At 43.8% G+C, this 26,290-nt stretch overlaps 1 protein-coding gene across 2 annotated transcripts in view; it reads left to right on the top strand.

The window, feature by feature from the left end:
- Nucleotides 1-26,290, top strand: part of AP2B1 (adaptor related protein complex 2 subunit beta 1) — an 81,064-nt gene that overhangs the window by 9,148 nt on the left and 45,626 nt on the right. For both annotated transcript variants that reach the window (XM_074160746.1, XM_074160745.1), the window contains exons 5-12: nucleotides 495-740; nucleotides 13,321-13,511; nucleotides 15,679-15,900; nucleotides 16,783-16,903; nucleotides 19,119-19,214; nucleotides 23,966-24,081; nucleotides 25,197-25,362; nucleotides 25,871-25,969. In XM_074160746.1, coding sequence (XP_074016847.1) covers nucleotides 495-740; nucleotides 13,321-13,511; nucleotides 15,679-15,900; nucleotides 16,783-16,903; nucleotides 19,119-19,214; nucleotides 23,966-24,081; nucleotides 25,197-25,362; nucleotides 25,871-25,969 — 1,257 coding nt within the window. The remainder of the gene's footprint in view (nucleotides 1-494; nucleotides 741-13,320; nucleotides 13,512-15,678; nucleotides 15,901-16,782; nucleotides 16,904-19,118; nucleotides 19,215-23,965; nucleotides 24,082-25,196; nucleotides 25,363-25,870; nucleotides 25,970-26,290) is intronic.

The raw sequence follows: 26,290 nt of genomic DNA, 5'->3' as shown, positions 1-26,290 counted from the left end.
AAGGATGCTTGTGTCTCCAACTGGTGGCCTGTGAGAAATAGACCTTGATGACTTTTGCATTGTGTTTAATTGTTGACTTTCCCCATTATATTCTCTTTCTCCTTTAAGCCAGTAAGGCTGGAAACCAGTATTTTATTCTGCCTGAAAGCTGCTTGTGGCTAGCTTTTGGGTGGTGAGAGCTGCCTCTCTAGCTTAGCTGTACTTTGCATTTGGCTACTAGATCGTGTTGAAAGAAGCTTTGCCTGGGGAGAACCAAAGGCATACCAAGATCACAGTTTTACTATTTTACAAGCTGTCGTAGCCTGAAAACATCTTGAGATGGTGTAGAATGTTTCTGTGAATCAGAATTCCACCTTTTATCCCTGATGTGAAATAATTGCCTTTTTTTTAGCATGTAATCAGAGAAAGTGCTTTTAGTTTGAAATAAGAACAGCCTGAAGATATCAGTGGTTAGTGATGCGGATTTGTTTACCGCATATTCTGTCCCCTTGCAGGACTGCGAAGACCCAAACCCTCTCATCCGTGCTCTGGCCGTCCGTACAATGGGATGCATCAGGGTGGACAAGATCACAGAGTATTTGTGTGAACCTCTTCGCAAGTGTCTGAAGGATGAAGACCCTTATGTACGAAAGACCGCAGCTGTCTGTGTGGCGAAGCTGCATGACATCAATGCCCAGATGGTGGAGGATCAAGGATTTCTGGATTCCCTGCGTGACCTGATTGCCGACTCCAATCCCATGGTAATGTATATGTCCTTCCAGCACATTGCTTGATGGGCAATCAATAATTTGTAATGGGCAGATAATGAGAAACGTGAGGGCTTTTTAATTGCAGCTGGTGCACCCTGATGAATGCGTTGGTTAGAAAACGCTTGTTGCCTCAGAAAATAGGAAAAATGCCTTCTATTCTTAGATGTGTTTGGGCTTTTTCCTATCTTGAGTGCTGCAGCAAAAGTTTAACTTCCCGGTCAGATGAATCAGAAGAGCAAATACTCGACGCTGCTGCCTTGGTGACAGCTTGTAGCTGTTGCTTTCCTGCAAGCTCTGGCTCCTCTTGGAGTAAGAGGTTAGATGAATTCATTCACTAATGCAGATAAATCCACTGGCCTGTAATGAGTGGAGAAAATCAATGCTTATGTTTTTAATAAAGGTAAATGAGTTGTCAGAGCAGAGGTGGAGATCAAGAATTTCACAGGAGTAAATTACCTACTAAATCACTATTTCATAGGGTTGATGAAGGATCCATTTCCACGCTAGGCATCTTCCACTATTATTTTGCAACTAAAAGATGGTGCACAACGGATTGAAGTGCCCTGCTGCGTAATCCTTTAATTCAATATTTTTTCCTGTGATCTACCAGAATCCAGTGAGTTTACCCATACCATAACTCCTTGCGGGGAAGGAAACTTCTGTAGCTTGGTTTAACTCGGCATTTAAGGATGTGACTGCTACTTTTTTAGCTCTTCCAGAGCACAGATCTGATTTAACTCTTCTTAAAGACGTAATTTCACATTATTAGAGCAGGTCTAACAGCTCTTTCTATGGTGCATGCATCAAGCCACATAAAGCAAATTGCTGTCCTGTTCTAGCTGTCTTTGGGCAGGTTTGGATAAGCCAAGTGCAGGTGACAAGGTGCTGTCCCCTTTAGGAGGAGAGTGAAGGCTGCTGATGGCTTTTCTTTCAGCTTTCTAGAGACAGTAAAACTAAAGGTGTCTGCCTTTCACAGGCACAAGTCTGTGAGCGCCGATGCCCATCAGAACATATAGTTGCCTGTTGCTTCTGATACCCAGCTCTTCTACAAGCTGTTATTTTGTATGCCTCCCTGATTATTTTTTTTTTATGCCAGGTTTCTGCATGAATATTGATGACTACTTGAAGATGCTCTTGCTGTCTGGGCAATTTTGAATATATAGGGGAACACCTGCTTTTTAAAATTTAATATTGAGGTTGTGCCTTGCAGCCTCTGAAAGTACTTGATTGGGCTGCTTTAGTTCCACTTAAATGCTGGCCCCTGGCATTCACCAGCTCCCAGGCAGTGATGGAGTGTGCTGTGGAAAGGGATGTAACCTATTTTTCTCCTAGCCTTAGTTCCAACTCTTTAATTTTCCTCTGCTGATTACAACCACGTGGATGTGAGTTGAGGAGCTCAGGCTGAAAAGATGTGGTACTTCAGGAGAAATTAATAAGGTTTTTGCTTGCCCTTTCTGCTCATTGATCTCTATGGAACTAACTGTTTTGGTAAATGAACCATTGGCCGTTATGAGAGCACCGATATCTATTTCAAAAGCACATTAACTTAATACTGACTTAAATGAATGGAGAGAAGAGGAGAAATACCAAAGGGCAGTGTATGCTCCATTTGCTAAATAAACCACCAAAAGTAGCACAGGGATTCCTAATAAAACATCGGTGCAACTAATGAGCTCCTTGGTGATAATGAAGATGGGGTGGGACAGGGAAACCTCTGCAGCTGCTGCAATTGCTGGTGGCTCTGCAGCTCCTGATCCATGCAGGGTCACAGAACCTGCCTCGTGTCACGCTTGCCTGCTCTTCCTGAAGCTGAGGATTCCCGGCAGGAGAATGCAATCTGGAGGAGAGATAGCAATGAAGAGGAGAGGCCTATGGTGTGTTTTCAGAACTGCAGCTTTGAGAGGATCACGTGGCCGGTGTTCAGTGTACTGTTTTCCAGGTTTTAACTGTAGACAGGGCATTATATTCTTGCTTTTTAAGGGTGCATGGGGAGAAATTGTATCAGGTTTTGGGCTTTTATAGCTGCTGACTTAATACAATATTTAATCCGGTTACAATTTTTAGTACATACAGACATTCCTTCTAGTTAGGTTTATTGCTTTGGTCCCCTTTGAAATTCACACCTTTGTGGAACAGTTGTTCCCTCAAAAGCACAGGATCTATCCACCCCTAATTAAGGTTCATCTTCCCAGTCAAACCCTCCAGCTTGTTGCTACTTTCTCTGTGTGAAATTCCAGTGGGGGTCCCTGATGACCAGGAGTTGTGCTTGCCAAATAAGTTATATTTGTGTGCAAGCTGATATTTATTAAAGCATTTCTCCATCATGAAGTGGAGTGCAGCCCTGCCTGGAAGCTCTTTTTAAGTAAAATCTATGTATCAGTATCTGGTATCAAAAGAAAGAATACTGAAAAGAGTGGTACAGATGGATGTATCCTTATGGCCTATTCCTCTGTAAATGGTGCATCTCAATCATTGCAACCTGTTATCTAAACTCATTCATATTTATATTATTATAAATGTTTCTCCTCTTTTGATGACTTGTGGAAATAGGCAACATTAGACACTTAATGAAGAAGAATTTTTTAGATGGGAAATCCACACTTGTTCGCTCTTCTGAGAAATGAGATTTTTGAGCAGGAGCTATAAAACTCCTGTTGAAAAATAGTCTTTAAGAAGGGTTTGTTATGATTTTGTAATTGGCTGCCTCTAGCACATGAGCAAGTCCTAACCATTTTAGCTGGGTTCTGGGTAGAGTAACAACTCCATCTGTGGCTTGCTAATTGCCTTGTAATTGTGCAGAGATTGGGGTGCATGTTTCTATCAGCTCAAATCACCCTCCTCATAAAGATGACTTAAGTTGGAGGTGACCTTGTCAGAAACATTTTGGTTTGTGGTTTTTTTTTTTTTCCCCCCATATTTTTTGACTAATAGTTTATTATCACAGAATCATGTGAACAGAGATGGAGGGTGTTCAGGGCATTGCTTTGAAGTCCTATTGAGGTGCTGTAGCTGCACAGCCGAGGTGCTTTTCCCCTTTATCTGGGCTTTTTGTTGTCAGGATCTTGCCTTTGTTCAAATACAGTAATAGAGTGATCTTCTGAAGAGGTGCAGGATTGCACCCTTCCAGACGAGCTGGCTGTAGTCGTGACTAAAGGACTGACACCTGAGTCTAGTAGCTCCCTTTTTCTGAAAAATCTCTGGTAGCTTTGCAGTTTCTCCTAGATGAATTAATTAAAACTTCTAATTGCATATGTATTGATATGGAGATATATATATATATACACACATATATATATATATATAGCAAGTTGCCAGATGGGTTGGTGGCTTACTGCATTTGAGCTGAGCTATCTGAGATGTCTTACCTTGTGCCGGCAACGGGCCAGTAACGCGTACAAGGGCACGGTTCAGTTACTGGGTGGTTACACTGCAGAAGCTTGATTGTGGACGAAGTCTTTAATCTCATTTTACAGATGGACCTAAAGTGCTTGTGGCTGCCCTTTGTCACTTGGGATCCTGCCAAAGAGTTTCCCTCCATAGAGGGAACCTTCATTTCTTCTCAGAGCTGTCTTAAGGCAATCAAGTCTCCTTTTTTGCTCTCCATTTCCTTGTGTAAAGCTCAGCAGAACCAGGTCTAGATGGAATATAAGCCTAGGGCCTGGCTGCTTTGGGCTATCAGTGTGCTACTGGGCTTGTTCAGTCCTGAGGGCCTTTCTTGCTGGCAGCTTTGGTATAGTGCAACTCGGAAAGTGTGTTTTCTAACACACACAATCCTTGTTTTCTAACAAAACACAGTTTCGGTATAACATCCCAGGATTTTTCTGTGCTGCTGCTCATACACAGGATGGCAGATTACTGCAGAATGCTGTTCCCACCCAGCAACAGCAGTAGATAATAATGAGGTAGGTCTGTTACACACTTACTGAGGCTCTCTGAAGTCTTGGACAAACTTTTTTTTTCTTTTTCCTGGTATTGTCTTGTTCTGAATTGGACCTAATGACTGGTTGCTCGTTCTTTGCTGAGCCCTGGTGATGCAGAGCAAGACCACGAGATGGCAGCAGTTTAAAGCAGAACCAGAGATCTTGATGGTTAGAGACCCTATTTTGTAACTAGATCCCTCCTGGTGTTTATCGCTGCCCTTGGTTTTCTTCAGGAATGTAAATATTAACAGAAAAACATAAGATGAAATCCATCTTAAACCTTACTGGTCTTTCAGTATCTGAATGGAACAACCTCTCTCTCTACAAATATTTTGGATCCTCGACCTTCTTGGGTAACTTTTAACCCGTGGGATAGTTTTCTTGTCAGTTTACCTGTTATCCACATGGCTTAAGTTAGGATGATGTCACCTTCTCTCAGTTCTTTTCGAGGTGCTGCTGGGTTTTTAATTCCTTCTTGTAGCGTTTCTTCTTCCTCATATTCTGCTTGATCACTGCGATGTGCTGGATCAAAGCTTTCCTAGGTGTGGCTGTTCTGCTCCTGTGTTTTCAGGGGCTGTATAGACATAGCATTTCTGTGCTGTCCAATAATACCTTATGTTTTACACCATCTACACATCACAGTTTATTGGGAGAGACACTATTGTGAATCAATACGGACTAAACTGAGATCACATAAGAAGCTGATTAGTAAATATACCAAGTGTGTGGAATATAATTAAACTCTTTTGTGTGATTTTTTTTTTTCTTTTTTTGCCTTTAGCATTCAATAGCCTGCACTAAGAAGGGAATCTCTTGAGATCTGACAACTAGAGGTGACAAAGTCCCTTTTGATCTAATCAGAATTCCCTCTGGCAGTATTGAGTTTCTGTAGTTCACAGACTAGGCTAAAAACCTATGGATAGAGAGCGCAGTGCTCTCTTGTCTCTCCTGCTGTGACTGCAAGCCATGTAGGTTCCTTCTCTGCCAGCTGCAACTTTAGGGTGTACATTTGGGCTTCCTGGACGATGTTACGTAGGAAGAAGGTCCTCATTTTGTTGTTTTTCTTTTTTTTTTTTCCCCACTAGCTGGCAAGCAGTATGTCTTTGAGACAGCGCCCTGAGGTATGAGTCTATTTAGAAACAGAAGCAGCTTTTGTCTCCTGGGCCGTCCTCTGCTGCGTACTTTGCAGGAATTTTATTCCTCTCTGCTTGTGTAATAAAGCTGAGAAATGAGCCCCTTGCTGAGAAACTGTTGGTGGTCCTTTGAGTCCCCAAAGGACTTTGTGGGAGGCAGTCTGGGACGTGGGACTTCTTTTGTATGACAGGCAGTGGAACACCACCTTCTTCATGGGGACAGGAGAGCGCTTGTTCTTCCTGGGGAAACTTCTCACAGTTCTGTTTTTTCCCCTCTGCAGCTGATATTTTATCTAGTACCAAGGAGTGAACCACCACTCCTGGATGGGTTCATGATTCCTGCTTATGAGGTTGGTAAGAACTTAAAAATTCACATCCCATTATGGAGCTGAATATTGCTGGGAGCTGTGGGCAGTGGCTCTGCAGCATGTCATCAGCCTGGAGCTGCCTCCGAGATACCCCAGCTGCCTCACCGGCCATGAAATGTTCTTTTCAACCGAGGTGTTGCAGAATGAAGTCCCCCAACCATGTCTGTGCTGGGCCTATGTGTGGTTTGGGTTTTTTTAATCTGTTTGTGCCACAGGTGGAGATAGTATTTCCTTCTGGGAAACACCTGATGGCATTTGTAGGCATCGGTAGGTAGAATTTGTTTACCCAGTATTGGATTTATTACAGAGAAGGAGACCATTGTGCTGATGAAGAATGGGGGCTTCACTTTGGGGCTTTTTATAGGGCGTTCCTGCTGTTTATGTGGGGCTCCCCAGGAGGGAGAGCAACACTTTCTGCAAAGTAAGCAGCCAGCCAGCAGCAGCAAGCTGGAAATTAAATAGGTAGAAGTTGCGGAGGAGCCTGTATAAAACAGTGGCTGTGCTAATGTTAATGTATGTGGTGGGATGCTTAAAAGTGGCAACGTGGGAGATTGCCAGGGGAGTTCAGAAACCAGGCTGTATGTCTGTGCTGCAGCAGTCAGACTGCAAAGGTTTAAGCTGGGAGAGAAGGGATTGTTGCTGCCTGTGATGGATGGCATGGCTTCTGGTTTGCCATCCTCACCCGGCTTCCTCTGCCCATGGAAACCCGTCCTGGGCTTTGGGCTGAGCCCCTGCAACTGCTTCTCCAGAGGTAGGGTGGAGTCTGACTTACCAAGTAGCTAGTTTTCTCCAGGTTCTCATCCTAAACAGGTCTGAGGGAATTTCAAGCTTGTAAACAGGACCTTATTTCTGGGTTTTGTTTGGTTTTTTTCTTGTTTGGTAGGCTGTGGATGAGGGATGCTGGTCTTGAGCGCTTCCCATGGAAGCTGTGCTTTCCCCCCTGCCTTTTGACTACTAGCGCTCTGGCAGAGACATGCAATGAGTTTGTATGATAACGCATGCGTTTCTATAACTCCGCAGAGCCTGTACTCCCAGACCCCTCATTTATAAAGCTTAATTGACAAATTCATCCATCAGAGGCCCATCTCCTTCCAATTACTCCTACCAGCATGTGTCTAATTTCCAAAGTGTTAGTCTTGCTGAATAGATCATTCCAGGATCTCTAATATCCATCAGGGTGCTGGGGAATTTTGTTGACATGTGTCTAGATGTTACATTTTCAATCGGAGCAGGCACTTCTTGCTGTTGACAAGCACAATTTGTCACCAAACGCCGTGGCTATGATGTCTTGTAACTCTGCACCCCCTCTTTTTAGAGCTACATAAAGTTTTTGTTGATGCTTAGCCGGTGCTTTTCTTCTAAATAGCAGCTTGGATCCGAAACAGCCGATTGCCACTGGATGGTGCCAGTGAGAACCTCTGCAAGGAAAATTGCAAAGGGCCTTACAAAAAAAAACCCCAAAAAACGCAAAAGAAACCTTCTTGGCGTGTGTTAGGTGCCCGATCCAGGCTGGGATCAGACCACGGTGATTTGTGGAAGAAGCAGAGAGGGCGTCAGACCCTTGGTTTTCTGCACTGGGGGGGCTCAGCTGTGCCAAGGACAAACCCCTTGTGTTGAAGCCATCCCTGAATGGCTTCTTGCCCACCTCCCATAAGAGGTTCACCCATGGGGGAAGGATGGCTTCCTGTCTTACAATTAACACGTTCTGGTTTTGCAAGGACGTGAGAACAGGAGTGATGTTTTAATCTGCCACAAAGTGGTATTTTTTTGCGGTGCATAGGAGGTGCAGGGAATTGCAAAAACCAGTTAGGGCAAGCACACCGTGGGAAGCCTAACACTTTGACTTCCCTTTCATTGCCACCTCTAGAAAGCATTCATCCCACTTGCAGAAAGCAAGCAGGGGGTCTTCCCCACTCAAGCAATTTTCGGGACGTGCTCAGGAGCTGATCACGTACCCAGTAGCTCGGTTCCAGACTTCTAGGTGTTAAAGTACAACCTCCTGCAATGGAATTAGCGGAAGATGAATGACTTACCCAGAGCCCTGGAAATCTGTCACAATTAAGGCTGAGCAGGTGAGCTGTTGCTTTCCAGGACTGTACATAGACTGGAGATGTGTTAGTCTCGCAATCCATGTTACGTGCATTAACGTGCATCCAATTTAAAGCAATCCATGTTACGTGCATTAACGGTGTGAGAGGTTCACATAGGCTCACTAACCTGCCTGCTTGGGCCATTTTAATAGTTCATAGGGCGTTTCTAGGGAAGCAAAGTAAAGGGGGGGCTTGTAGATGTAAGATATAATTAACGTGAACAGAAGTAGGGGCCACATACTCCAGAGAGAGAGCTGGTCTGTGTTGGTGACTTGTTAGGGACCTTTCAGGCGTACGGCATCATCTGTGGCCGTGAAAATGAGTGGCCCAGTGAAATACGCATCCATGCAGATGCCCCTAATATCCCATCTGGGCGTCTGTGCTTAATGACATGAACGTCTCATGCAAGCTCAGCGTGCTCTTCAGAAATGTCAGCACCTCTCCATTCTCGAAAACATCACGTGGTGCCTGGCTCTCTCCAGGGTAGGAGCCTCCAGCTACGTGGGGAAGGCTGCCTTTCCTCAGCATATCTTCAGAGCCTCTTAATTTTTCCTCCTTTTCTTCATTTTTCTCCTCGTTTTAATGGGATGGAGAGCCAGAGGTTCCTGTTTTAAGCAGCAGAACGCTGTATTTCATTAACTCCATTACACACTTGGTTTAATTTCCAATTAGCCTGGGATGCTATCAAAATAATCTGATTGCTTTGAGTGTTTGGTGTTCTAGATCCGCCTTGCTTCCCTCCTGTCCCCCCCACCCCCTGCAAAGCTTTTCCGTGTGGGTTGATAGACAGACACTCAGGTTTTCACCCACCCCCTTTCCTCCTTGTTAATGTATTTTATACCATTTTCTCTGAGCTAAAGGTTTGAGCTGCCAGAAGGAATAACTGGGAAATCAGTGTTCCTACCTCTGCAGCTCTCCGTGAGGTCGGATCTGGTCTCTCTGGCTACAGAGGGGGTTTGTCTGTAGGTGGGTTTAAAAACGTTGGGTTCTTGTTAAATCTGTAGTGTAATTTTAAGTGCTGGAATTATTTATTAATTTTTTTAATAACAGCCTGTGAGATTTAGTTATTCTCATCCCAATGACACTTCTCTGAGAGTCTAAATTTGTTGGGAAATTCCAGGCAAAAAGCAGGTTTATTGTTGTTTGGCTCCACTGTGCTCTCAGGGGCTGTTGCTGTGACTGCATTTGAATAATGGTGAAGTGTACACAGGGTGAACTGATTTAAATCAATAAGCCAGGGGCCTATTATTATTAAATCTTCAATGCACGCTGCATTTGTACTTTCTAGGTGGTTTTTTTAGGCTGATTCTCATTGGTTGGTAGGTGTTAGCTTAAAGACGGTATTCTTAATTGCAAGTCAGGTGGGGCATTTTGCTATGGAGTTGTTTAAGGTCTTAAAAGCTTTTCCTGTTCATTAATTCTTTGGGCTCACATATCTTCGGCTAGTATGTTGACCGCAGTTTCTTTAACTATATTTTTGAGAACTAAAGACTGTACTAGATGTTAGTTTCTTCTACTTTTAGTCTCCTTCCAAGCTATGAAATAAGTTATCCTGCTTCTGGTTGGTTTCTCATCAAAATGAGCTTGTTGCATCTTTTGAAAAGTAGAGAATGCTTTGTTTGCTAAAGAAGCTTATGGCTTTTTTTTCCTTAGCGAAGGTATGGCATTGGCTGTGGAACTTCTTTGGTTCCATAGACGACTTTGTCCTATACCACCTGTAAAGCTTTAACTTTACTTTTAATGTGTCCCCCAGCAAGTACAACATCATTGCTATTTATTTTCAAGGTAAAAAACCCAATCTGTTATTTTTTATCGCTAACTTTTTATCATTTTATACCTTCTACTTGCTGTTTGGACTTCGCTATCTTCTGTTGCTCTGCTAAGGAAGAAGTATCAATTGAGTTGAAGACTTAAGGTTCATTCAGCTTCGATGTTGTAGATTTTCTTTGACCAAAACAACTTTCTAAACATTTCCAATCACTCTTATGTGACTGCCAAAGTATATACTAGGTTACCAGGTGATGTAACACATGAATTGGTGTTGACTGGTTCTTAATGGACCTTTTTTCCATACCTGAGTGATAACTGTTAGCTTCAATCTTTGTTTACGTGTTGCCTGAGCCATCCCTTAGTGAGAGCTGTCAGCAAAGCAGGAGTCGTCGTGTACTAGAATGAAACCATGCGGTGCCGGCTTGTGTTGCTTCTGTGTTCCTGTCTCGTAATGAAGCCAGTGGCAGTGCCAATGAAGAGAGGTGAGCGTGCGTACTTGAACCAGTGTTTATGTTGGACTGGTTCCTGAAATCTGTTTTCATTTCAACTGTGCTGCGGCTGTGTAAAAAGCCTTGAAGATGCTAATTATTTTTGTTGGCATACCATAATATATCAATATGTTCGGTGCGAATCGCCAGCAAGGACTTTTTTTTAATAAATGCTGCTTAAAGTTTGAAGATACTCCCCATCTCTTCCCATACCCCTTTTTTCTTCACTTATCTTCTTGTCACCAAGCTGACAGCAGCACCATTCCGCTAAGGTAGAAGGTGAGGACCAGCTGTAACTGTGGACTATGAAGTTGTATGTCCCAGCCCATCTGGCAGAACTGAGCTGCCACCAAATGTTTCACAACTCTTTTCAGTCTTTTTTTTGTAACACCCAAGGAGACCACAGCCCATACTCCTCAGGGCATTTTGCCATCTGACACTCTTTCTCATGGGTGGTTTTAATGGAGATCTGACATCTATTGGGTTGCTATGGAGTATCCCATCCTCAGCTTTGATTTGGACACTTGCATTTACGCTGCTGTGCTCCTTCCTGAAAAGAGCACAGCAAGATCCTAAAAGCAAGACCTTATTCACAGTCGGGTCTGTGGGTTGGAGCTACTGTGTACCAGGCAGCCCAAGGAAACAGCGTTTCTGCGCATCCTTTGCCTGTGGCAAACTCAAAGTGGTAGAATTCACTGACTCTGCAAGGAGAGAAACTTAAGCGCAGCTGCTTTGACTTGTACTTGCCCCAGGGTTTTGGTATCCACATGGCCCAGTTACTGCAATGAAGGTAGTGCCTGGCAGTGAGTGCTTTTCCCAAAGCTCAGCCCTGTTCCTTAGCACAAGTGACAGGTACCTTTCTGCCATGCTTTGGCTCTGTCACTTTTTTTTTTTTTTATTACTTCAAATTTCTTTTCCAGAGTCCTTATTTCATTTTATAAGTGCTTTTTCACAATGGTTTTGAACTTTTTGGTTGCATTTATGATTTGTCTTCACTTGTAAACTTCCAAAGCATAATGAAATTAAAAATGTATTTTACTTCAGTTTTATGCTGTGTCACATTAACCATGCAGGAATTAGGCAAATTAAATAATGGGAAGAATAAGCAGCATATCTTGATAAGATACTCGTTAAAACAGTACAAGACGACAGCAGTTCTGATTGCTAATAATTTTGGTGACAGAAGGCTCATTCAACTAATGAAATTCATAAAATCTTGGATCAAAATTCTCTCTCTGACCTCTAGGTGTGAAATGCAAAACAATCAACATAGCTTGTGCAATGACTTTGGAATATATTGGTTTAATGACAAGCAGTGATGGGAACAATGCAGAGAATTTTCTGGTCATGCTGTTCTTGTTTTCAGTGTACTGCATCAAAAGCATCTTTAGTCATCCAGAGAATCAGATGATTTTAGATAAGATGCTTCTTTGCCCTAATCCCGTAGAAAACAATGCTATAAATCTTCATTTTACTCAGTATGAATTGTGAGTTGGGCTGGACATGATATATGTTGTAAAATATCCTGAAAATGTCTTTTTATTGGGTATATCAGTTTTGTGTGTCAAACTCAGGCTTAAATCCATTTTTAGTTAGTTAGAAAACTACGACTGTTGTCTCGTCTGCAAGTTTTCTATTTTGGTCTATATATTCTGCAGCTCTTCTATTTTAAAAATCTTCACGTGGCATCTGTTAGAATAATGGTTGAACTTGAGCACGGAAGTAAGAATTAGAAATTTGTGTTGCACTCCCACTTCTCACTCTTGTCAGGCTGGACCCTGGACCTCCTCTCTGTTTCCTTTCATCCGTGAGATGAAAGAGAAGACCTTACATACTCTTAAATGTAGCAAGAATATTTTCAGTGATGAGTTGTGCTGGAGTGCTTACTTTAAGAGGACTCCATAAAGCAGAAAAATGGACGCTATGGGTTCCAAATTCAATTTGAAATTGAAATATGTGTTAGTACAAATTTAGAGGAGTTGTCCGTTTTAAGGGAACTGTGTGTTTGCTTTCAAACTGGGTGACCTGACAGCCTTGTACAGAGGTGAAGGCAGCCTGGCACCTGATACCTCCTCTTCCTGAGGAGGCAGTTCTTCTCATTTCTCAGATTGCATTTAACAATGTGCCATGGGACTGCCAGGGGGAAATGAGGCAAGGGGCATCCGTTCCTGAATGAGTAGGGCAATTAGAGGCTTTGAGACTTTGACTATACCAGTTGAGCATCTCCAGGAAGTGGGGGGAGATGATGCCTACTTGAAGTAAGCCAGGGTGGAATTCTGGAGCCCGGAGGAAGGTGAGATGTTCTTGTTCCACGTGAACACTCTCTGATGCCATCTCAAGCTCCCTCCAGAGTAAAGTCTCTTGTGAGGTCCTGGTCGCAGGTCTCCATTCCGTCCAGAGGTGACTTTAACTTTTATCTTCAACAAAAATGCTTTCCAGTTGTGATTTCTCTAGCAAAATGCTCTTTGCACCCATGCTGGCTTTTCATGTTTCCTGTATGTGTCAGGAGCCCTCTCTGAGCTATTTCACTTCCTCCCCAAGAGACTCTTCAAATTCTGGCAAAGAGCAAGGTTACAGTCAAGCTTTGGGCTCTTCAGTTGTGGGCTCTGGGTTGTGGGGTTGTACTGGGTCCCTGAAGGCTTGGACGACTGACACGGTGGCTGCTGCTGAGGAGCTGGTAGCACACACCAGGATCTCTGTGGTTTTTTTTCCCATGTGTAACCCATGCTCAGCCCAAATTAATCCCTGCCAAGCCGCTGGTGGCACGTTAGCAAAGACACATCTCCTTGTCTCTTCTCCCAGGTGGTGGCAAACGCTGTGGCTGCCTTGTCGGAAATCAGTGAATCTCATCCCAACAGCAACCTGCTGGATCTGAACCCTCAGAACATTAACAAGCTGCTGACAGCTTTAAACGAGTGCACGGAGTGGGGCCAGATCTTCATCCTGGACTGTTTGTCCAACTACAACCCCAAGGATGATCGTGAAGCTCAGAGGTACGCTTGTTCCTGTGCTTCGCACGAGCCGTGAAAGGTTGTTCGGGAGCAGGGCACTTGCAGGCTCTGGCAGCGTTGCAACCTTGAAAAAGGGCTTGTACTATCAGGGGTCTCTGTTCAGGTCTGTAACAGCTCAAATAAGACTTTAAGTAAAAGAAGTTTGAAGTAAAGTCAACTTCGGGTAGTTTGGGCTGTTGCTGGAAACCTGCCCCTACCCTTTGCAGAAGCACTTTCTCTGTTTATTGTTAGCTGCCTTTTTTTTTTTTTTTTTTTTCCATTTAAAAGGCTAGCACTTATGGGAACTGGCACTGCTGAGAAGGGATCAGCCCAAGACCAAACCTGTAACAATGGCTGACCCATCTGAAAGCATTGTTTGGAGGATTTTCTGTTTTAAAGCAGAGCTATCAAATCCGGTTTTGCTACTTTGAGAGACAAGAAGCCTCTCAAAGGTTATAGGTTTGTGGGCTTTCAAAGTCCTGCAGGTCCGAGACTGGAATATTTTTCCAACTAAAAACTAGTCTGCGATATGATAGAACTGAAAATAAAGGTAAGAAATGATTTTTCTTATCACTCCAAATTCACCCTTGTGATTTTACCTTTAGCTGCAATAACTAAACTTAAATACAAAGACCTTAGGGTTTAGGTAGTGGGGTGTTAATTCGTGCACTTCAAGCCGCCTCCTCATCTGTGTCCAGAATCACAAAACGTCAGATTCTATACCCAAGAGAACAAAGAACCAGCAAGGAAAATTACTTGGAATAGAGATTCTCGGGCTTGATGTATTTCATGTAGGTGATGTGGGGGGTGAAGAGGGAGGAAGGGGCACAAGCCCTCATGCAAAATCCTGGCAGGCCTTTTTGAATTTGATGGGTTTCTTCAGTGACTGTTTTCTGAGGCACAACAGATTTTTTTTTAAAAAGCCTGCCAGTAGTCTTGCTGATTATTTTTTTTCCCCACCTCCTTCCCCCTTGTGCTCTGTTTCTGTGCCAGAAACAGCTATTAATGAGTGCTAAAACCTGCAGAGATCTCCAGGGTGTCAGGCCAGTATTATCCGAGCTTTGCCAGAAAGGGACCGCTAGTTTGAACAACTGTGAACGTGTCCCAGTTCCTCGTCCGTAATTCCTCTGAAGAGTGGTGTGTAAAACTGCATGGGCAGTAACTACTTTTACTCCTTTGTGTGGAGTTTGACTCTTGGAGCCTGCCTTATTCCAGGTAGAAAAATGACAGCACCTAGTTTTATATGGTGTCCTTTACAGCACGGCTGGTGTCATTGTCCCTTTGAGTGGAGAAGCTGAGGCAGGAGCTTTGATGATGCAGGAGCTTTGGGACACCAGGTGACCTCGGACAGAAGCAGCTTGGGGACTGACCCCAGCTCTGATTTAGGCTCCTCCGCTCTTCACATAGTGATGCTGCTTCCCTTCCAGGGTGGCTGAAAGTAAATCTTTCAGGGAAAGAAACTTCATGAGGCACAGATGGGAATAAGATTGTTCTGGGTTAGCAATATGCAGGAGGGGGTGGCAAGAAACTTGACAGATGCTGTAAGAAAGACCATATGAACCCAAACTTCCTTTCTGCTTGGGATGGGTTGTTTAGGATGCTGTTGATTATAGGATCCACTCAGGCGAGTGGTGAAGCTGAGATTCGGGAGGGTACTTAGGTCACTCTTTCCCTATATCTCCAGAATAACACAAACCTCCTTTTGCAGAAGCAAAAGGTTGAAATGGCAGCAACCACCCCAAGGAAGCCAGAAGCGAATATAACCTTCAAATGATTATATGGGGGCTGAAGTGTTTCTCTCATAGCTGTTTTGTTAAAGTTGTGTTTGTAAGTGACAGACATGATCACAGAAATAGAGAATAGCACCAGGCAAAGGCAGAAAGCACTCATAACTGAACGTGTGTTGGGACTGTAATGGTGATAGCTGGAAGAGTTCCCGAGTTAACTGGGGCAGGAGAGGAACTTGAAGCTGTGAGAGAAGTTCTTGTTTGCCTCCTGCTGTGTTCATGAAAGCAGGACTTTGTCTGTTCTTTGTGAACAAAACCAAACCAAAGTAGTGTCTGAGAAGCTCTCTTCAGCCATGTACAGTCTCCTAAATTCAGATCTGAAATATTTGACATTCTAAAATACATGTGAACCTGTGAACCCTTTCTTCCTCCCCTGTCTCCAGTATTTGTGAACGGGTGACCCCTCGACTGTCTCACGCCAACTCAGCAGTGGTGCTGTCAGCAGTGAAGGTCTTGATGAAGTTCCTGGAACTTCTTCCCAAGGACTCTGACTATTACAACATGCTGCTGAAGAAACTTGCCCCTCCGCTGGTGACCTTGCTGTCTGGAGAGCCTGAGGTTCAGTATGTTGCCCTGAGGAACATCAACTTGATTGTGCAGAAAAGGTAAAGCCTCATGGGGACGTTATTCCTGGGTTGTTGAAGGGCATCTTGTTATCTCAGGCCTTCAGATATTTACACGTGCACAGCACTTTGTTTAATCCGGGGTCAGATCCCTCAAGGGGTGGAGTAAGCAGTCTCATGACTCTGGTAGCCTGAATTAATTTTCTTTACAGCATACTTCTGATACCAGTATTGCACAATATTTCTTTACCTGCCTCTCTCTTCAGAGCATTAAGAACTGTCTGACATTCGACTATAAATCAGATTGCGAGTAGGAAGGAGGGTATAAGTCTAGAGTTCGTGGTGACCTGTAGAAGCTCAATGTGCCTGTGCTTTTTCTCTTCAGCATAGAAGAACCAGGCTGGTGACATATTGATGTACAGTGGGTTGGTTTTTTTAACTAGTTTACTTCCACGGGCATGTTTAAATACTTGCTGGAAAGGTGGGATAGGTTGGATAGCACTTTGTGATTGTATTTGGGGCAGAGTTACTGTGCACTGGGATCCTCCAAGTGAAAGCAGAAAATGAGTTTGTAGGTGGGTTTTGCGTTAAGGTAAGGATGTTACCCTTTCACTGAAGACACTGTCATCCTTGGCTGACTGCAGTGGTTGGTTCAGCAGTTCACACGGAGGAAGTAGAGCTGTAGGTATAGTTAAAGAAATTTGAATTCTGCATTTTCTATCTAAACAATTTTCTTCTCTAGCCTTCTAACTTTCTTCAAATTGTTGTTCTCCTATGTTTGTTTGCATGTCCCGGATACAAAGTGACACCATTCTGTTTCCCCATGAATGTTTGGGTAGATTTCTAAGCGAAAAATACCTTTGGTTAGGATAGAGCTCATTGTTTTTTCCTGTCTTGAGTGAAACAATGTTATGTTCCCTCCAGGCCTGAAATCCTGAAGCAGGAAATCAAGGTGTTCTTTGTGAAGTACAATGACCCCATCTATGTCAAACTGGAGAAACTGGACATCATGATCCGCCTGGCTTCTCAAGCAAACATTGCCCAGGTCAGCTGAGGAGCTTCTGGTGTGTTCTGCTTGTGTTGTGGGGATGGAAAACCCTCTCATGGTCCTTTTATGAGGACGTATGCAACTACTGCTGGCAATGTCCTGGCTTTTAGGCATCACTGTCCCTGGTATAATGCTCTTTGCAGCTACTTAATGGGAGATGTTGGAGTTTCCTCCATAATTTGAATGTTAATAGCATGGCATGCCTTGCATCGTGACCGTTAGGTAGATCTTGTTTTACAGATTACAATTCCAGGAGGAGAGCTAATGTCTCCTGTCAAATGAGTCACTGCTGGTGCTGAGGTTGGAATGAGAGGCTTGTTTCGAGTGAGAGGTGTGCCTGTAATGGAGGCATTCAGAAAGGCCAAAGATTACTGAAGTGTGAATTTCAAGTGTATTAGTTAAATTGTTAGACCCTTGCACAGGCACTCTTCAGAGCTAAAATAACCTTTACTTTGCCTAACTTCCTTCCAGAGTGGAAATCGCACAAAGCTAAAGCTAAACTGAATTGAGACTGCTTTACAGTGTAGATTCTCCATGGATTTGTTATACTTTTAATCCAAATTCCTTTCTTAAAAGGAAGTGTTCTCAAGTGCCACCCTGGCCACAAGACCTAACACTAATGCAGAATGATTAATGCCTCTGGTTAGTGCTATTATTGTCCTATCCTAATTGTCACAAACCAATTTTATTTAATGTGACTTTTTTTTAAGCAGCTGTCTTCAGCTTTCTCCTCTGATGTTTTTATGGAACAGAGCAAGGAAATTCATGCCCCTTTTGTACTGGAGACATGGAAAACATTTTAAAAATCAGTTTCCACGAGAATGTATTCAGAATTTTGTGTTTACTCTTGGAGGCTCCATACCAATTTTAATGCATAATGTTTAGATAGTCCATTAGTTGGATGAAAGGCAGCGGTGTCTGGAGGGCAAAGTCTGGGACTGGGATCTGCAGACTAATACAATGAATTAATCTCTTCCTGGTTCTAAATAGACATTCCTAAAAACAACCCAAGCTTTATCAGAAATGTGCCCTGAAACGAGACCCGAGGAGAGCAAGCTTCTACCCACATCCCCCCTGTGTGGCTTGTCGAGATGCTTCATCTCCGAGCCCGTTCTAGACCAAGGCAACAGACTAGTTGAATCCGAGGCACTCAGACTCGGGCAGTATTTGGAAAACATAAGCTACTAAACCAGGGTGCTCTAAGTACTGTGCAGCATAGATCATCCAAGGAAATAATAAAACTTCAAAACACAGATGTCCTGTCTACTCCTTGCAGATTTATTTGTCTGCAGTCTGGCCCTTCAAGGCCTCTTTATCTTGTCGTTGTTCTGAGCAATTGGCATCAACTAGAGATTTTTCAAACAACCTTCTGGCTTTATGCTGTTCACCTCTCCCTCCCAATCTATTTGTGACATCACGGTGAAATCCCTGATGTCATGTTTGACATGAGAAACGGAAACAAATGACATTTTGAGGGAATATAAACTGCATAAGGTATTTTTTTTAATATTTTTTTCCTAAGCTAAGTAATTTGTTTAAGACAAAGCAGCTTTTTAGTTAGTGGTCTGTAACATCCCAGCAGGTCCTGGTTTAAGCCCTTGTTCAGTTTCCATTAACAAAAAAACTGAGAGAAATAGTAAATCTTATTCTTAAGAGGGGAAATATCTTCACACTGTTATTAATCTCTGTATAGGTGTTGCTGGGTGTCCTCAGATATCCTCTGCATCCTCCTTTTGGATCCAGTAGGGATCTAGACGTTCATCTCAGCACAGGAAAAGGAGAGATCAACAATGGTTGTTGCTGAGAGCTTTGCATACAGCAAATGTAGAACAATAAGTACAATAAACTGTACATAAAATCGGCATGTGTGGATATGACCCCTATTTCACTGTATTTTCAGTGTAAGAAGGAATAGCAACATTTAAGTTTGGCAGGACTGACTTTGTCCCCAGCTTTTGTTCAGGAGAATATGAAAATAATCTAGACTGAGCCTTCCTTTGGCTTTGGCCAGCCTCAACCAAGTCTTGCTGCCTAATCTGAGCCAGTGGGTTTGAGATAGAGATTGATTGCAGAGTTTGACTGTGTAAGGTTTGAAAGTGTGTGGAAGAATACATCCTGCTCGTGTTCTGGTATTCAAGTAGCATCACTTGTCAGCATGGGATGTTCTCTCTGTGTGACCCCAGACACTCACATCGTTGCCCTTTCTCTGCAGGTCCTGGCAGAGCTCAAGGAATATGCTACTGAGGTGGACGTGGACTTTGTGCGCAAGGCTGTGCGAGCAATTGGGCGCTGTGCCATCAAGGTTGAGGCAAGTAGCTGAAACTTAGCTGAAACTTGAGGTTTTCTGTGGCTCTATGTCTTCAAAAACAGTGATGGGCTTTACCATCTTGTTCCCACATTACACAAACTCTCTTTGCTCCTGTGTTGGCAATCAAGTGACCTGGATATGTCATGCTTGTGGGCAAAGCCCCAGTAGGGCTTGTGAGCTCTGGTTGAGTACATCACAGGAGGATGGTGTGCTCCTCTCGGACCTCAGCTTGCAGACAGAGCAAGGCAGCTAAATCATCCTCGATGGAGTATTTCAATGTACTTACTGGCTTCAATGGAACAATGACAGCTTACCCATGAGGACCTCCTTTAGTAGCTGTAGCCTGACATTTTGAAGGGGGAAGGAGAGGAGATTGTGCAGAGGAACTCAATACTATGAAATATGTTTTGTCCCCCCTGTTTCAGCTGAATAGAACACAAGGAATTACAGAGATCTGGGGCACTTAAGTGCAATTTGCACAAACGTAGTGTGACCCTATCTGCTTATCTAGTGTTAAAGGCCCATGTAGCTTGTAGCTTCATTTGGAGTGTGCTCTCTTCAGCCTAGATACTTATGCAAATAAGTTCCCAAGAACCTCTGCAGTTATCCAAAACAGCAGTCTGAAGTGTCCTCTGCCGGTTGAATATCCACCAAAATGCTCGTAATAGAATATTAATTTTTTTGGTGATGTCCCTGCTAATTTCCCTGTAAATGAATCTGGTACGCTTGACAGGAGCTCAGAAAGCCTGTGAAGAGGGAGAAGACTTACGCTGCGGTGTTGGTACTTTTCAGTAAACTGATAACTGAGTGCAAAATGTCACATAAGTGGTCTAATTTCAGCTCAGCTCATTTAGCTTTTGCTACAGTGTGTTCCCAGGAGCATTGCCTGACAGCAGATTTAAATAAAAACCTAATCATGCCTGACGGAGTGTAGTGCCAGTGCACAGGTTTCCCTTGTTGCAGCTCAACTACTGTAAGTCTGTGGAAAGAGGACACCAACTTCTGTACTTTTGAGAGAATTGACCATCCAGACAGCCTTCTCTTCCTTCAGCTCTTAAAGGCTTATCACTACCATGGATTTTCTTTTAAGTGGGGCCCAGTAGAGCGGGTGATCACTCTCTGTTTCAAGTCTGTGGTTCAAAATACTGTTGTGCTCCTTCCATGTTGGTGCAGGCAGGAGGTTGGATGGATGGAGCCACAGCAGTGACGGTACAAAGTGCTCTTAAGAATAGAAGAGGGCTACTGAGAACTAAAAAGAAGCTGGTGGCAGCCCTTTTTGTAGCAGTGCTTGTGCTGGGCAACGGGAGCTTTACTTTAGTTCTTAGTGGGGACTTTCTCACTAGGACTTGGCCGTATGTCTGTCCTAGTTTCACATGAAAAGTGGTGTATTCCTGGGGTATCAGGATGTTATCAGAAGTTTTTATTCTTTCCTATCCTCATCCCCTGCACTCTTTCCTCCCATCCCTGATACCATGACAGTCATGTTCAATATGCAAAGGATTAATAATAATGTCCCAGCAAATTTGCAGTGACCCTCTGTGTAATTGTGTTTGTCTCAGTAAGAAGCGTTAACCTTGATTTTTAGCAACAGTCCTTTGAAGACACTGCTGCTAAAGGTGAGGTCTGTTTACTCCTCTGACTAGAGCCAGATTTAAAGAGGGCAAATATAGAACAACTCATTACAGTGTCCTCATCTCTAGGTTAATCCCTGTCCCCAGTGCATCTGTGCTTACTAGAGACTGTTTGCACTGTGAGTTATGACTAATGGAAGAGCGTTTTTATAGCCATCAGTGTCCAAGTTCCCAAAGCTTAGAAATCTGCTTTTTGACATAGGGCACAGCCGGCGGGAGCTGTTGATGAATGAGTGTTCATGGGGAACCTCAGCTCTGCCTTCAAGGATCCTACTTTTGTCTAATTGTCTCTCCTAGAAGAGTAAGACAGTAATAAATCTGTCTGCTGTGACATGCACCGTAGAGCAAGTGTGGCGTTACCTTTGGGCAGCAGTGCATGGTGCTAACAGCAGAGGTAGCGCTTGTTTTGGAAATATAAGTAATACACAGGCTGAATTGCAAGGCTGATGGATTTTGCCCAAGCTTTGCCAGTCGTAGAGGTTTGGGAGATGTCAGAACATCGTTTTATGTGGCTAGACCAGCTGGGCTCAGAGTTAGCTTGGGTCCACGGCAAATGGTGTGGTGTAGCCAGACTTGATAGCATGAGGCAAGTGGGCTGTGCATTGGTTTGCTCCAGTGGCAGCGCTAGATGAAAGGGTCATCTGATGCTTTTTGATTGTAAGGAACTAAGGTATCACTCCTATGGGAAAAGGAAATGAAGTGGATGCAGTAAGAATAGTGATTCCTCTGGAGCAAAGAAGAAGTAGGAGCTGTATTTGAGGGGGATCTGTCTCAGTTCCAGGAGATTCTGCCAGCAGCCTGGTTCTTAGAAATTGTTGAGGCTTAAGGCTGTGAGCATGGTATGTGCTTCAGTAATCTTGCAGGCTTTCATTTGATTTCTACAGAAAAAAAAAGCAAGTTTGAGATGTTGGAGTGAGGAAGGACAGCCAACCATCTTGCGAGCAAGATTACTTCAGTAATCTTGCAGGCTTTCATTTGGTTTCTACAGAAAAAAAAAAAAAGCGAGTTTGATGTTGGAGTGAGGAAGGACAGCCAACCATCTTGAGAGCTGTTCTGGTCGGGGCACTCTTTCATCAGTTTGCAAAGCACTGCAGTCCCCAGGGATGTCCACCTTCAAATAGCAATGTGTTTACAAGGGATGGGGTGAGCTGAGATGTATTTTGTTACAGGGAAATTTTGTTGGAGGGTCTGCTGTACTGTGCCCACATGACTGCTCACTTTCCAAGGGACTCTTAGCCTAAAAATCAATACTGCATGTTTCAAAGGGGATGTTGGGCTTTTCCTGGAAAAATCACACTTTGGAGTGTCTAAAGAAAAATAAACCTTAATTTGCTTTTTCCTTGAATTCTGCAGCTCTTAAAGCTTTACTACTTGTAGGCTGTGATAGGGCTGGACTGCGTGTTGCAAACAGTGGCTGAAGCTATAGGTTCTGTGGAGTAGAGTTGACTTAGGACAGATTTACCCCAAGTGCCCCTTAAGGCCACTGGTTGAAACATCTAGTGAAAGGTGTTGACAAACTGGCAAGAGATAAAATTGCAAGCTCTGAAGCATCTAGTGTGCAGGGACTTTTGAGTGGGGTTTGCACTGTGAGCAATGTCAATCTGTGTTGAGCCAGGGCCATGGTCAGTCTCCATGAAACGGAAAAGTCTTCCAGGTCACAGGCCTCAAATCTCTTCATGAGCAGAAGAGATCAGAGCAGGACACACTCAGATTACCATTTCACTGCCTCTGTTGTGGCATAGTACCCGTAAAGCTGTGCTAAGGAGGGAGAGGAATCATAAAAAATATGATACCAGTCATATAATTTTATATGATACCTCTCCTTACTCTGACACCAGTTGTATTGAATTTTTTCCCCTGTTTGATGTGAATTTCAGGGGAGAGTCTCATGGCCTTGAGTGCCAATTTGCAAGACAGAGCAAATTCTAGTTTGTAGTGTCCCCTCTCTTGGCTGATGCCTGTGCCTGCATTGCCACTGCTTGTAGGCTGTGCTTGTAAGAGACCACAGCAAGAGTCACGAGGGCAAGAAATCACCAAGAGGTTTTAGTCTCTGCTTGTCCCAGATTCAGCTCTACAAGTCCTGAGATTTGTCCTTGAGATTTTTGCCCATTCTAAATAAACTGACTCCTGTGACTTAAATGCCACTTCATTCCTCCTCCTCCTGCCCAACCTTCAAGTGCTCTGAAAGCAAAGGGGACTATTAGCTCACTTGAATTGAAAAATCCACCTACGTTGCTATTGTTTGTGCCCTACGGTGTTTGTCTGGATCCTGAATGCTTTATGAATGTTCTGATGGGGACTGCCGAGGCAGTGTCATGAGCAGTCTGCTTCTCACATTAATCACCAGCTGTGTAATGAGGCTTCATATGTGCTCTGCTAATCACCAAATTGCTGTCCTTATTTGAGACTCTCCTGTGATGTCCTGCCTCACTGTGCTATTTGGGAATAGACCTCCCAGAATTGTTTGCATCTAACTCCAGTTCTGGTTCCTGGGATGTGCCAGTGTCCAGTCTTTTTTATCTTACAGTACCTGTGGCTGGGAATTTTGAACTATTTAATGTGAAAGCTGCATTGGCAACAGCTGGATTTCTATTTATAGCTGTATCTTCACATGTTGCTAGTGATCTCACCCCAAAAATACTGAACCTGTTGTTGATGTGAGCTGCTTCTTCGCAACATGGTGGACAGCGTGGTTTTCTCCTGCCTTCTAGCTTCCCCAGGCACCTTTCAGCAGTCCCTGTCAAAACTCTCCCAGTCCTGATGGCCACAGCTTGGACAAGTCCAAGAGAGCTCATTCAGTGGCCCGTTTCAACTGTTGGCCAGCAAGAGGGTGATAAAATAGTAATGCAGGCAGTGTTCTTAATGTCTGTCTGCTGGCATGGCTGCTTCAGCCATTACTTTTTGCAGGAGCTGGAGTCAGCTGGTATCTCCACTGTAATACACTTGTCAGCCTGTAGGTTTTTCTGGACATGTACATAGTGAGTTGGTAGCTGCTGTCCTTTTGCTTCCCCCCCCGGTTCTTTTCTCATACACATGTCTAGTTCCTCAGCATGTGCTGTGGGCTAGGAAGAAGTGTTTCTTCACCTTGTTTTAATTGTATTGTTCTGTTCTTCTCTCCAGCAATCTGCAGAGCGCTGTGTAAGCACACTGCTAGACCTCATCCAGACCAAGGTCAACTATGTGGTCCAGGAGGCCATCGTTGTCATCAGGGACATCTTCCGCAAGTACCCCAACAAGTGCGTGAAAGTAATATAAGGCTTTCAGAAGCCCTTCTCTCCTGGCATCAGAATAGAGCAATGTACAACTCACTCAACGTAGCTTCCCAGGGTTCTGAAGCAAAGGTGGCCATTTTTCTGAAAAGCAGTGTCTGTTCTGATTCCAGCTCCTAGTATGGTAGGATTCAGATGTTGGCTCTAGATGAGGTATCAGCCTGACATGTTATTAGTTTGAATTGAAAGCTTTTCTTCCCCACCGCTCCATATTGATGCTGAATATGAGCCTTAATCAAAAGGTAGTAAAGCTCTTACAGAGAACGCCAGAAGGAAAATTAGACCAAGTTTACTGCATCAGGCTCCTGGTTTTGCTAGTCCCCTCTAGAAGGCTTCCATACAAAATTCATAGCTCTCATCGTCTGAGATCCCAGTGAGATTGTGCTGACCAAAACGCTCCTGGCTTTCTCTATCGAGCGTTCTCTCTGGCTTTGGCAGTACTCAGCTTCTTTTAAGCTGTTTCTGCAACAAGGTTTTGTCTCTTCAGCTACAGAGCAGCAGCGATGTCTTTCAGCAGGGACTTCATGATCACCTAAAAAGTAATATGGGACATCCGCAGGCCTCTCTGGCAATTTCTGCTGTCAGTTACAAGATAGATTGCCTGTTTATGAGAGGGATACCCACGCATGGGAATAGGGGAAGCTAAATAATTAGTGTAGGGTATTGTCTGTTTTACAGCAAAGCTTTTGAGGGAGTGTAGCATCCAGTTTAGAGTTACCAGTGTGAAGACGCCAGTGAGGCTGTGGGATCTGATACAGACTCATGGTTTGAACTGTTGGATCAAATGTTCCCTTCAGCAAAACAGAGAGAGGGGCAGCTCTGTCTTGAATAGCGCATCTGGGTGGTCTCGCTGATTAAGGCAACTGCAAAGCTCTTGAGAACCCTGTGAGATGTTAGCGCTCAGCTTGGAAAAAGAAAAAGCCTAGGAATCTCTTCTGTAGTTGAGTGAAAATGCTGCTTGTTGTGTAGAAATACAAGACATTGTAATTCAGTACAGGATTCTCTGCAGAATGATGTGGGCAGAGATGGAGTAACATGAGTTGAATTCACCCCAGTAATCCACCTGTGCTCTGACAAACCAGGTATGAGAGCATCATTGCCACCCTGTGCGAGAACCTGGATTCCCTAGATGAACCAGATGCCAGAGCTGCCATGATTTGGATAGTGGGCGAATATGCAGAAAGAATTGACAATGCAGACGAGCTGTTGGAGAGCTTTTTGGAGGGCTTCCATGATGAAAGCACTCAGGTAAAATTGTGTTATGCGTCTTCATCTGCAGTGTTCCATGCAATGTATGTATGGGACGGATGGTAAATATTATCATAGTGGTTAGAAAATACCTCCCAATTAAAATGTCAATATTTGGCTAAAATAAAACTCTTGGGAGTCTGTAGACTTACTCGGTTGTCTGTATCTCCCAGACTTCTCTTCTTGGAAGGATAAGGGGTTTCTAGATGTTGCATACTTCTTGGGGAATAGCCCTACTAGGTACCAGAACATACAGAAGAATAGTGATGAAATGCATATAGGTATGACATAAATCTCAGTGTGCTGATCAGGGACTTGTCTGCAAAAATGTTTTGCAGCAGGCAAGAGCCTGAGTCTCATTGTTCTGGGTTTTACTGGCAAAGAGTAGTGTAATGCTGTTGTACAGCATAGGACTTGCATTTCATGTCAGTAAAGGATGTTCAGACTTGGGAGACATTGCTAAAGCATGGATGACTTTTCTAATCTCTGCCGTGTCCCCTTCTCTTAGGTGCAGCTCACCCTACTGACTGCTATAGTGAAGCTGTTCCTAAAAAAGCCTTCCGAGACGCAGGAGCTGGTTCAGCAGGTCCTCAGCCTGGCCACGCAGGTAAGCCAAGATACCCAGTGAACCAGAGCTCTCCAGAGATGGTGCTGGGCTGTGTGGTGTCTCCCATCTGCCAGGCCAGCAGTAGAGCTGTGCAGCAGACAGAATTCAAGCACGTTGCCCTCTGCCCAAAGAGGAGGGATTTAACTCCATTTAAGAGCTGCTCTGTGCCTGTTTCCGTGCCATTTGGTATCTGCTCTCTCCTTCTGAGCTCCTGCTTCATCCTAATTCTTTCCCTGTTCCCCCACTGAATTAAATGTTAGGGACAGGGTATAGTTATGAAGAAACCAAAATGCTTTCTCCTTGAAGGTGACTTACAGTTAA

Source organism: Numenius arquata, chromosome 18 (assembly GCF_964106895.1).
Source record: "Numenius arquata chromosome 18, bNumArq3.hap1.1, whole genome shotgun sequence".
Taxonomy (NCBI): Eukaryota; Metazoa; Chordata; class Aves; order Charadriiformes; family Scolopacidae; genus Numenius; species Numenius arquata.
Note: the sequence above shows the minus strand (reverse complement) of the source record. Positions and strands in the feature narration are given on the sequence as shown.